Source organism: Acartia tonsa, chromosome 7, assembly GCF_053477335.1.
Source record: "Acartia tonsa isolate MP-2025a chromosome 7, ASM5347733v1, whole genome shotgun sequence".
Lineage (NCBI taxonomy): Eukaryota > Metazoa > Arthropoda > Copepoda > Calanoida > Acartiidae > Acartia > Acartia tonsa.
In genome coordinates, this window is record NC_137266.1 from 51,701,838 (window position 1) to 51,715,084 (window position 13,247).

At 35.2% G+C, this 13,247-nt stretch overlaps 2 protein-coding genes across 2 annotated transcripts in view; one reads left to right on the top strand and one right to left on the bottom strand.

The window, feature by feature from the left end:
• Positions 1-351: 351 nt before the first annotated feature.
• Positions 352-660, bottom strand: LOC145324614 (ubiquitin). The gene has a single exon (XM_080167196.1). It carries the CDS (start codon positions 631-633, stop codon positions 352-354), a length of 282 nt encoding a protein of 93 aa, XP_080023322.1. The 5' UTR covers positions 634-660.
• Positions 661-12,309: 11,649 nt separating this feature from the next.
• Positions 12,310-13,247, top strand: part of LOC145323952 (uncharacterized) — a 6,337-nt gene continuing 5,399 nt past the window's right edge. Inside the window, exons 1-2 of the mRNA XM_080166567.1 lie at positions 12,310-12,723; positions 13,105-13,247. The exon at positions 13,105-13,247 is cut by the window's right edge and continues 47 nt beyond it. Of these exons, the coding sequence (XP_080022693.1) occupies positions 12,404-12,723; positions 13,105-13,247 (463 nt within the window). The 5' untranslated portion in view covers positions 12,310-12,403. The remainder of the gene's footprint in view (positions 12,724-13,104) is intronic.

A 13,247-nucleotide genomic window follows, 5' to 3' on the forward strand; every position in this document is an offset into this window, starting at 1 on the left:
CCAAGCAGTATTAAAAAAGAAAAAATTGCAATTTTAATTACTCCAATTTATAAAGTAAATTCTGTAGTTTTTAGAAGATACTTGTCGGTAGGCTCCATTGGAGATTGCTATGACTACAAAAAATGGTACATATGTTAATAGACAAGTTGTTGTAATGGGCATGTACTTAGATAACATTTGGCTCATGAAAAAGTGAAGAAAGTGCAAAAATAAACAGTTATCCTATTGATTTTCTTTTATATTTGCATATCTTTTTGGTTCACCCCAAAATGCTGCTTTTGAGATCTTGTGCTTCATTGGTGCTGATAAATAAAAAAAAAATTTTAATGGCACATGATAAACACAGATAATTTAGTTACCAGGCTTCTTGGGGGTGGTGTAATTCTTCTTCTTACGCTTCTTACCACCACCTCTCAGTCTGAGGACCAGGTGAAGGGTAGACTCCTTCTGGATATTATAATCAGACAGGGTACGTCCATCTTCCAGCTGCTTGCCAGCGAAAATGAGTCTCTGCTGATCAGGGGGAATTCCCTCCTTGTCCTGAATCTTAGCCTTCACATTCTCGATGGTGTCACTGGGCTCAACCTCAAGGGTGATGGTTTTGCCCGTAAGGGTCTTGACGAAAATCTGCATGATGAAAACACTACTCCTATGTCTTCCTAAATGAATAATAAAGCTGATATTCTGAAAATTCAGACTTGCCTATTTTTTTGGTTTGCAGTTTAAAAATCAGAATATAGATCAATGTTTTAAATGGACGTACGGACTTTCTGGTGATGATTATAGAGTTGAAGCTTCTTATAGGTCCTGGGAAGGTTTTAAACTAATTTTGTCCTTTTCTCCCTCCTACCTTAAGTGCCGCTAGAGGCTTCTAGGGGGCGTTGATAAGATAGTAATTATAAAACTTTGGGTACCAGAATAATTTATAGTCCAAAGTTCCCCCCTACCTCTCTGGGTATATCACAACTTGTATACTGGTTTGAAAGTAGCCATAATTGACCAATTATCGACATGATATTAAAGGACAGCTTTTCGCGGATATAAAAACTTATTATGTTATTATTATGTTATACTATTTGACAAGGATGACAACAACCATAAAGACAAATCAGACAATTAGACAAACTAACATTAACCAATATAGAGTAATATAAGATCTAAAAATTTAGGATTCAAGTTTTTGGACTTGATTATAGAGATGCTTCGCTTATAACATTGTACTTTGTTGTTCTAGGAACCAGTATTCCAAAATCAGATAAATCGAAATTTGTTGTTGAAAAAAAATCTACATGTTTAAAATGGACGTACAAACATTCTGGTAACGATTATAGAGTTTCTATTCTAAAACGTACCTAATTTCTTTAGAAATCACCATGCACAGTTTGAAATCGATAGGATAATTCTTACCTGTTTAAATTAACGAAAAGAGCTCACTTCCGTGACGGGGGGACCTAACCTGATTATAGAAAAGCTTCGCTTTTTAGAATAATAAAACTTGGGAGTGCCCCAAATAAAAACCCTTCTTCAATGTTCAGGGGTGAGAATTCTTAGTATAAAAATTTGGGTACTTTTGTCATTTCTTGATTGGTAGGTACAAAATGGTAGTATCCAAGATTTTAACCTTCATATGAGGTAATTTTGTTTATCATAATTTGTTATAGTCTATTATTTTGCAGTCCATTGCCTTATCTTTATATTTCTGTCTAGATATATATACATATTTATACTAGCGGCTTCGTCCCTAGCCTCTAGGAGCTTCGCCCCAAGAGGTTATTTATATAAAAAAAGTACCTCTGGTGCTGCAACCCTTAAATTTTAAATAAACTACCGAAAAAAAGTTTTTTTGCTTTTTAGGGTGGTTGGGGGTCTCCCACCCCCCAAGAAAATAGCTTAAAACCACCAAAGAACCAGTAGGTATATTCCTTGAAGAGTAGAATCCAATCGGTTCAGTGGTTACCGAGATCTTAAAGGACGTACAGACAGACGGATGGACAGACATCAAGATACTTTATATCATAGATAAGTAACTGGATGTCTGTCTGTGTGAACTAAAGGATCTCGCTAACCGCTGAACCTATACGGTTCTGCTTTACAGAGCAGCTTCTCGTAAGAAAGTTTATAACTATAACCGGGTAAGGGTACCACCACCCTCCCAAATGAAATCACACATAGAAAAAAATTCTTCTTTATTAAATAAAAAATTAAAAGTAGGGGTAGGGGGGGTGTCACAAACCCTCCATCTCAAGTTCCCCTAGATGTATGTAGGGTCGTAGCCGCTATTGCTATCAAAAATATGTATAAAAGCTGGCGCAGCCGTTAATTATTGCAATGCAAACTTGATATTTTGAATTTCGTAATTGACAAATGCATACAAAAACACATTCTATGATTGAAGCTTCATTTAAGAACAAGAAAGGGCGAATATTAATATTATTTAACTTTCTTGCTTTTGAAAGTATTTAAGACGATTCCTATCTACTTTTTTTTAGTAGCGAAGCTACTTAATAATTCGAAATGTCCGTCCGTCTGTCAGAGCCAGAAAGGGAGAAACGTGAGATTTGCATACTGGATGGGGTGCTAGTTCGATTCCTAGATTTTTAGGTTTTCATGATTTTCTTTACTTCTATTAGAGAAAGACAGCTGATATCTTTAGGGATTAAATAAGTTAACAATAAACATATCCCCACAAAGTTGCTTATTAGTGCTAGATGGATTAAAAAAAATTTTCACGTTATAAATCTTACAAGGTTACGTGATTTTTTAGTTTAGTGTTTTTTTTATGACGCTGCTATCAGGGATAAGGGATGGGAAACGTAGGAAAATATTATTTCAGGCCTATTTCAAGCCTAGGCCTATTTCTAGCCTAATAAACCAGTTTTGGGATGGCGCAGTGCTTCGTATAAAACGCTAATAAAAAAGCTGTGTGTGTGTGTGTAGATAAAGTATAGAATCAAATTCAGGTAGCTAGTTTAAAGTAAAAAACATAACTTTTTATAAACCTATATATTAATGGCTTTTGTTAAAATGAAGTTTTTTCTATCCCAAATTTTTTTTATCTTTTACTTTGGTAATTTGAACTGTCAGAAAGCTATCGTTGGGTTTCCCTCAGACAGATTTTAGTTTGTATTATTTGCATTTTTATTAATGAGTAAAAATTTTATTTGAAAATTTCATTGCTAATTAAAATTCAAAATAAATAAATTAATATGCACTTGGGTAACATTCTATCAAGTATTCTTTGTAGTGATATTATGTAGTGATATATTTGTACAGTGTTGTATTGTGTATTGTACATATATTAGGGTTAAAGTGTTGTATCACTTCCGTATTAAATTTTTAAAATTCAAAATACAACATCTAATTTATAAACTACCAAATGAAAATTCGTAGCTACCTCCTTTCCAAAAAATAATCGGCAAGTTCCCAGTTGAGGAGTGAGATTCTACCCCATCTGAAAAAATAAACCCCCCCCCCCCGCCATCTATCAAATTAAACCCCCCCCCCCCGGCATCATGAAATTTTTACCCCATCTTATGATTTGGTCCCCATCATGTTAATTTATCCCCATCTTCATATTTTGTACCTCTCCAAGAGAAACAAAATAATGTCAGAGAAGGGATAAATTATTGAACAGGGGACAAAAATGAAGGATGGGGTCTAAATAGGAACATGGGGCCAGGATTGGAAGGTGGGGTCTGATTTGACAGATGGGGGAATGATTGGCAGAAGGGGAAATAAAATCTGGGTAGGGGGGAGGGGAGAGTCTGGAGGGGTTTGCGAGGTGAGCCTCGCGCGAAAGAATTTATATTAGGGTAGCATAAGCTACCATACTCCACTGTAGTGAAGGTATGCCTTTCACTCTTCTATATTTTCCTATATTTTGAATAAAATTTGAAAATGCCTCTATTTATTTTTTTTATTTATTTTTTAAGACTTTTTTTATACTAAATCACCAACATATTCTAATACTTTACTTTACCTAATATTTTAAAATAAAAATTTGGCTCCATTGAAGAAAAAAAACAATAGTTTGTTTAAAATAGGAACATCTAGTGGCAGATTATTGAACTACATAATATACATTTTTCTGGATGTCAACAAACATGATGATTGGTTGAAAAACACAGATGGGGTAGCAAACAATGCTATGATATTAAAATTGAAGCAAGGGGTTAAAACTCACACATGGTGGTCAAAAAATTAATATGGGGTCATTTTTTCATGATGGGGGTAGTTTCAAGTGCTTATATCTGGAGAACCGTAAGAGATAGAGGCCTAGTTGCTTGACTGTGGTAACTCAGATTTACACAAGGAAGCCATTTATGCACATGGGGGACCAAAACATGATATGGGGTATTTTTTTCATGATGGGGGTAGTTTCAAGTGCTTATATCTGGAGAACCGTAAGAGATAGAGGCCTAGTTGCTTGACTGTGGTAACTCAGATTTACATAAGGAAGCCATTTATGCACATAGGGGACCAAAATATGATATGGGGTATTTTTTTCATGATGGGGGTAGTTTCAAGTGCTTATATCTGGAGAACCGTAAGAGATAGAGGCCTAGTTGCTTGACTGTGGTAATTCAGATTTACATAAGGAAGCCATTTATGAACATGGGGGACCAAAATATGATATGGGGTATTTTTTTCATGATGGGGGTAATTTCAAGTGCTTATATCTGAAGAACCGTAAGAGATAGAGGCCTAGTTGCTTGACTGTGGTAACTCAGATTTACATAAGGAAGCCATTTATGTACATGGGGGACCAAAATTTGATATGGGGTATTTTTTCATGATGGGTGTAGTTTCAAGTGCTTATATCTGGAGAACGGTAAGAAATAGAGGCCTAGTTGCTTGACTGTGGTAACTCAGATTTACATAAGGATGCCATTAATGAACATAGGGTACTAAAATTTGTTGGGGGTTTCTTTTTTCATGATGGTGGGTAAAAATTGAAAATAGGGGCCATTTGTTATGGTGGAGAGGGAATTAGGTTAAGTTAGGTTAGGTAATATTGAGGAGCCCTGCAAGGTTAGGGCCCCCCGGGGGCCCTAACCTTGCAGGGCTCCTCAATATTACCTAACCTGTGCAGGAGACCCTAACTCTGCAAGGCTACTCAATATTTCCTAATCCCTTCATGAACATAGGGTACCAAAATTTGATGGGGTTGTTTTTTTTCATGATGGTGGGTAAAAATTGAATATAGGGGCCATTTGTTATGGTGGAGAGGGAATTAGGTTAAGTTAGGTTAGGTAATATTGAGGAGCCCTGCAAGGTTAGGCCCCCCCGGGGGCCCTAACCTTGCAGGGCTCCTCAATATTACCTAACCTGTGCAGGAGACCCTAACTCTGCAGGGCTACTCAATCTTAAACTAACCTAACTTAACCTAACCTAACCTAACCAATTTTAAACTAACATGAACCAACTAAATCTAATCTAACCCATTTTAATCTAACCTAACCCATCTTAACCTAACCTAACAAACTTAACCTAACCTAACCCATTTTAACCTAACCTAACCCATCTTAACCTAATCTAACCCATATTAACCTAACCTAACCCATTTTAACCTAACCTAACCTAACCTAACCTAACTTCACCTAACCTAACCTAATTTCAACCCCCAACCCCATCATTAAAAATTGGCCCCTATATTCAATTTTTACCCACCATCATAGAAAAATGACCCCCATATTAATTTATGTACCTCCATGTGCATAAATGGCTTCCTTACTTTAATCTTAATTACCACAGTCAAGCAACTAGGCCTCTATCTCTTACGGTTCTCCAGATATAAGCACTTGTAAGTACCCCCATCATGAAAAAAATACCCCATATCAAATTTTGGTCACCCATGTGCATAAATGGCTTCCTGAGTTACCACAGTCAAGCAACTAGGCCTCTATCTCTTACGGTTCTCCAGATATAAGCACTTGAAACTACCCCCATCATGAAAAAAATACCCCATATCATGTTTTGGTCCCCCATGTGCACAAATGGCTTCCTTATGTAAATCTGAGTTACCACAGTCAAGCAACTAGGCCTCTATCTCTTACGGTTCTCTAGATATAAGCACTTGAAACTACCCCCATCATGAAAAAATACCCCATATCATGTTTTGGTCCCCCATGTGCATAAATGGCTTCCTTGTGTAAATCTGAGTTACCACAGTCAAGCAACTAGGCCTCTATCTCTTACGGTTCTCCAGATATAAGCACTTGAAACTACCCCCATCATGAAAAAAATACCCCATATCATGTTTTGGTCCCCCATGTGCACAAATGACTTCCTTATGTAAATCTGAGTTACCACAGTCAAGCAACTAGGCCTCTATCTCTTACGGTTCTCAAGATATAAGCACTTGAAACTACCCCCATCATGAAAAAAATACCCCATATCATGTTTTGGTCCCCCATGTGCATAAATGGCTTCCTTGTGTAAATCTGAGTTACCACAGTCAAGCAACTAGGCCTCTATCTCTTACGGTTCTCAAGATATAAGCACTTGAAACTACCCCCATCATGAAAAAAATACCCCATAGCAAATTTTGGTCCCCCATGTGCATAAATGGCTTCCTTGTGTAAATCTGATTTACCACAGTCAAGCAACTAGGCCTCTATCTCTTACGGTTCTCCAGATATAAGCACTTGAAACTACCCCATATGAAATTTTGACACCCCATCATGAAAAAAATACCCCATATCAAATTTTGACACCCCATGTGCATAAATGGCTTCCTTGTGTAAATTTGAGTTACCACAGTCAAGCAACTAGGCCTCTATCTCTTATGGTTCTCCAGATATAAGCACTTGAAGCTACCCCATCATGAAAAAATGACCCCATATTAATTTTTGGACCTCCATGTGTGATTTTTGTTCCCCATATTTTATATACTTACCCCATATGTAATATTTTACCCCTATAACTCATAGTTTATTACCACCAAGCTTTGTTTTATACATTGAAAATTACAGGGACCAAAATTTAAGATGGGGTACAAATCACATGATGCCGGGGGGGGGGGTTTATTTTGACAGATGGCGGGGGGGGGGGGTTTATTTTTTCACATGGGGTAGAATCTCACTCCTCAACTGGGATGGTGCCAAAATAATCCCGTTATTATTGTTTTTTCTATATGGCCCTTTTTTAATGTTTAACTCTAAGCAGATTTAATAATTAGGCTAATGTGATCTAACGCCATTTATATTTATTTTTTAGTAGCAGACAAAATCATTATTTTTCCCAGAATTGTCTGCTTCTCAAATTTTCGCCAATTGGTGATTGGTTGTTAAAAACAGGCCGATTCTTATTGGTTTAGAGCTATAGCTACTTGGGAGCGTCCGCCAGTTTGATAGTAATTTGTAATAGTTGCAATATCCCTTTAGAATCTAGGCCGGGACCTAATTAATGGCCAGGTTTCCTATCCCTTATCCCTGGCTGCTATATAGTTCATTTTTTCCAGATATCCATCCATAATTTTCGAGCTTCGCTAATACTTATAAATGTTGTCATCCTTGTTTTGTTACTTTGTTGATATTAATATTATTGTTCTTAGCTTTTTTAGAATGTTTTATTTGATCATTTTGAATTTTTTTATTGAAGGGGGGGAGTGATTCTATTTTTTGTTAGGGAATGTTTTTTTTTCCAGGGGGGTGGGGGTGGTGCATCCCCTACCAAAGATCCTAAAAATTGTTGAGGACCAGTCCACAAGATTTTAGCGTACATACAGACAAACATCCTGTTACTTTAGTATACAAGATGATGTCATGTAATAAAATTGAAATCATCAGTGAAAATTAATTAATCTAATCAATTATATGATTATGGAGTAGCTATGTATTTTCGGAAAGTCAAATGCATTTTGATGCTTGAAAAAAATGTTTGTATGCTTTTCAAAGCTTTCAGAAGTTTAGCATTTTAGGACTTTTTTCTGTAGCGAAGCTACTCTATAAGAAAATGAACATCCTTACAATATTCCAGTATGGCTTCGAAACCGATTAATATCCGATGGATTAGAACCGGTTTTAAGCCTTACTAAAAAATCATGTATCATATCCTATTACAGTCAATTTTCTATGGGTAATAGAATAGAAATTACAAAAATAAATGTCAGTTTTGTATATTTTTTTATTTTACCATCCGGTTCTAATTCATCGGATATTAATTGGTTTCTATTCTGATTCTAGATAATTTGTAAAAATGAAATCCATAAGTAGCGAAGCACAAAATCTATTATGAAGTAGACAAAAGGACAAAGTGAGTAGATTATCAGAGCTGAATCTTTAAATCATTTCAATGGTGCGCGGGGTGATTTAGCGCACCATTGAAATGATTTAAAGATCCAGCTCTGGTATCATAACAAAGAAAAGAAAGAGAGAGGATATGCCAAAACTTAAAATCACGAAAATAAGATTTTTTGTAAAAAGAAAAGCAGTTAAAAAGCTGCTAAAAAGCAGTCATACTATATACCATCGATTTTCTATACCTAAAGATGAATGTTAGAATGCGAAGCATCTCTATAATCAACTTCTAAAAATGAAAGTGTGTCCTAAAAAATGATCCCTTATATAAGCAGTTTTGCAACAAATTTACCTACAATTTTGTTTATACTTTAATACATTATTATTCTGATCATTCAGGTTTGACACTCTACAAGTGTTAATGTACATTTATTTTATATTTTTAGAGTTTCGCTTTTATGGATGTTGACATCCTTGTTAAGATATCATTACATGTTGTTTTTTTAACCTAAAAAATATGACTTATGATAATCTATAATACAAAGTAGCTTAATGTCTATCCATCCGTCCGTCCGTCTGTCCCTTAAGATCTCGGTAACCTTTGAACCCATTGGATTCTACTCCCCTGGGAATATACCTACTGGTCCTGTGGTGTTTTTAGGCTATTTTCTTGGGGGCTGATACACCCCAAAGCCCCAAAAAAACAAAAAAAATTGCCATAGTTTTTTTTATAAGAATTTTTTTACCCATTTGCAATTTTTTCAGCTGGGTAGGTAATAGAATATGTATAGATTCACCCTGCTCAACTAATTTTCTTAGGCACGTGCCTAATGTTTTTTTTTTACCTATTAGGGCAAAGCCCCTAGAGGCTAAAGGCGAAGCTGCTAGTGTATTTGAAACTATAATCCAATTATATAAAGTAGTAAGCGGTTTTTGTTTGTCCCAAAGGATCTCGCTAACCGCTGAACCGATATTGTTCTCCTTTAAAGAGAAGCTTCTTATAGTTCCTGGGAAGGTTTTAAACTATTTTGGGGAAGGTGTCTTCACACCTCCCCCCCCAAAAAAAATATTTTTTACTCTTTTGAAACTCAAATTCAAATGGGATGAGATCGACTTTCCCCCCTCCTACCTTAAGTGCCCCTAGAGGTTTCTAGGGGGGCGTAGCCGCTAGTTCTATATAATTAAAGATAAGAAATAATAAAATAAGCCACGTTGTGTTTTCTTTTTAAACCTGGAAATATGACCTATGGAAAAAATTTATGTAAGTTATCATTATACTAGCGACTTCGCCCCTAGCCTCTAGGGGTATTGCCCCATGAGGTAATTTAAAAAAAAGATAAAAATAATTTCTGGTACTGCCAATTTTATGTGAAGTAGTTTCCCAAAAAAACATTTTTTTTTTTGGGGGGGTGGAAATTTTCATTTTTTCGGGGATTTAGGGTGTCCCCCCAAGAAAATAGCTTAAAACCACCACAGGACCAATAGGTATATACCCTGAAGAGTAGAATCCGATCGGTTCAGTGGTTACTGAGATCTTAAGGGACAGAAGGACAAACAGACATCGTTCTACTTTGTATAATAGATAAAAGTAACAGGAATTTTGTCTTTCTGTCTGTGCAGTTTGTACCCAAGGATCTCACTAACTGCTTAACCCATACGATATGGTTCTCCTTTACAAGGTAGCTTCTCATAGGTTTAAATCCTTGGAAAGTTAATAACTATTTTGAGGAGGGGAAACCACCAACCTTCCAAAAGAAATTGTCCCTGTAAAAAAATCAACAACCCTGATCCAAAAAAAAAATTATTTCGCTTTTTCAAACTAAAATTAGAAAATGGGGGTTGGTCGACTCTTCCAGCCTCCCCCCCCCAAAAAAAAAATTCTCTGAAGTGCCTCTACACTACATACACTAATTAAAGATAGGAAATATTTAAAAGTCACGTTGATTTTTGTTTGCTTTTTTAACCTGAATAATGTGTCCTTTGATAACTGTATTTGCATTTCAAGTTATATAAAATATTTGTTTTTAAAACTATAATTCTATACACTAGAAATTTAAGATAAACAAGGATGACAACATTCATAAAAGCGAAGCTCTAAAACGGTAGGACAAACGAACATTAACACTTGTAAAGAACTTGATTATAGAGATGCTTCGTTTATAACATTATACTTAGTTGTTATAGGAATTAGTATTCCAAATATCAGATCAATCGGATAAAATCACATACAAATTTGTTGTTAAAAAAAGATAAAAATCAACATATCTAAAATGGACGTACTGACATTCTGGTAACGATTATAGAGTTGCTACGATTTGTAAATCGCACCTAACTACTACAGGAATCACCATCCAAAGTTTGAAATCAATAGGACAATTCTAACATGCCTAAATTAACGAAAAAAGCTATCCGATCCAGACGTACGGACGGACCGACCCTAATTATAGAAAAGCTTCGCTTTAAAAAAAAAGTCACGTTGATTTTTGTTTGCTTTTCTTAATGTGACCTAAGATAAAAAATATAATCTCTCTGTTTATGTGTTTGCCTTGAAAATGGAGGTGGTGAACCCCCCCCCCCCCCCCCCTCCCCCACTTTGAGTGCTTATAGGGGCGTAGTTAAAATTAGCCTGATGTCTCACTGTTCTGGTACTGACTGTAGTTTAAGATCTCGCAAAATGCCAGACCCGCACATGTTTCCCCTTTACAGTGAAACTTATTATTGATCTAGGTATTCCTTATAATAAAGTAACAGGATGTGTGTCTGTCTATTTGTTTATACCAAATGATCTCGCTAACCGCTGAACCGATCGGGTTCTCCTTAACAGGGTAGCTTCTCATAGGTCCTGGGAAGGTTTGTAACTATTTTGGGGGAGGATACCACCACCCTCCCAAGAGAAAGCGTCCCTAGAAAAAATCCCCCCCCCCCCAATTTTTCTTTTTCTTTTAAAATCTATAATATGTTATTGGGTTATCAAATTTGACTCTCCCCTCCTCAAGCACCCCAGAAGGTCTCTAGGGGCGTAGCCGCAAGTGGTTATAATATTTTAGATTAGTACTTAAATAGACAGAAGGAACTTTTCTGTTAGCCACCTCTTTTATGACTCCCACTAAATCTAAAACAACTTTACACCCCCCTTAAAAAAAAAACTGTGTACGCCTCCATTCAATACTACATAATTGTTAAAATTAATAGATATTTCTAATGAATATAAATTTGTCTTATCTTCCTCAAATACAAAGAAATGTTAATGCTTTTAAAGTTCAGTTGTTGTGTAGGTGGTCTAATTCAAACATCATTTTTAAATTTAATTCTAACAAATTGATCAACATTTGTAAAAGTAGACTATAATTTCTAAAGATATTTTAGTTAAAAATATAACATTTTTTTATCAAAATTTTATAATATTATTACAAATTTATATTTTACTGACTTTTTCATAGCACTCCCTTCCCCCTGAGATTTTTTCTCTTCAAACAAAATTATTCTATTTAGTTCACATTAATTAACATTCCGTTTTAAAGCAACATTTTCTGACTTTGTATTTTTACAATTTTTTTAAAATTTTAATTTAAATTAATTATGTCATTTAGACCAGAATATATTTTTAAAAAATAAGTATGTAAAAAAATACTTTTGAACTCAGAACTTGTAATTTGGTTTACTAAAACATAATTTATTTGCCAGTAAAGGTTTTCCCTTCTTCATATTGGATTTTTTAGAACCCTCCAAATTGGCAATATGTGTAAAGTTTGCTCTGTTGAAAACTCTTAAGAAAGGTGTAAACAATTGGGGGTTTTGGTCTATATTTGCCTCAATTTTTTATAAGTTTCACTTAATACACCAAGTAATTTTTTTACTCATTACTGACTTCTCTTTGGGTTTGATGAATTATACCAATTGATGAAGTTTAATGAAAATGATATACTTGATTAATACCTCTGTAGAGCCAGACCTGTCCAGTAGCTCCCATAGCCAGTCATTGTAGAACCCCAAGCTTTTGATTTCACAACCTTTTTTCTGTTTTGAGCAAAGGCATTCCCCCCCCCCCCCCCAACCCTAATTTTATTATTTTAAGTTGCACTTCTGACATAGCAGCTTATAAACTTGTGTTTAAAGCACTTTCAGCTGATATACAGATTCATTAACTCCCCATCTGTGAACAGATGTGCTTGGTTTTTCACCATAGTGTAAGGTTACACCTAATTATGATAATTCAGAGTAAAATGGAAAAGGAGAAAGGATTAGGTTTGAAAGGTGTTGTAGACAGTGTCAAAGATTTTGTTCACACTGCAAAAGATATTGTTGACACTACCAAAAATATTGCTGACACTACCAAAAATATTGTTGACACTACCAAAGATATTTTTAGCAATGATGAAAAATTGTCTGGTTTGTCCTCCACAGTTGGACATAGCATTGATTCCATCACTTCAAAAAAACCAGGGTTAGCTCCAGGTCTTGGTTCTGCTGCCAAACTTTGCACGTAAGTAGCTATTTTTAGTTCCTATTAAAATAAGCTCTTTCATTTATTTGTTTATTATGATCTATCCTTAAATTTCTCTATGTAAGGGATGCATCTCATTTGACTTTGTTTTAGGCTATTTTATTAAAGATTTAAATCTTGAGTTACTTTACTGTTCTCTCTCCCCTAAATGCTAAGGTTGTAGCCACAAGATCTTTTATATTTCTGCAAGATTTATTTAAATTGCTTCCTTAAATTTGTTTGCTTTAAATTGATTATATGATTTTCAAAACAAGGATCCCTTGGTACACACATAAAGACACACAGTTAGACAAATATCCCATTACTTTTATAGAATTGACAATGAAACGAGTATGATATTAATAAAAAAAAGTATTTTAGAACTGTTGGAAGAGTTTCTGGATTCTTTCCACTGACATTATTGGGAGTATGTTTGGCTGGTACTTCAGACATATTTGATCAGGAAACAGCTGAAGACAGTAGGACAAAGGAGCTACAGAGTGTTAACACAAAACTGGAATCTA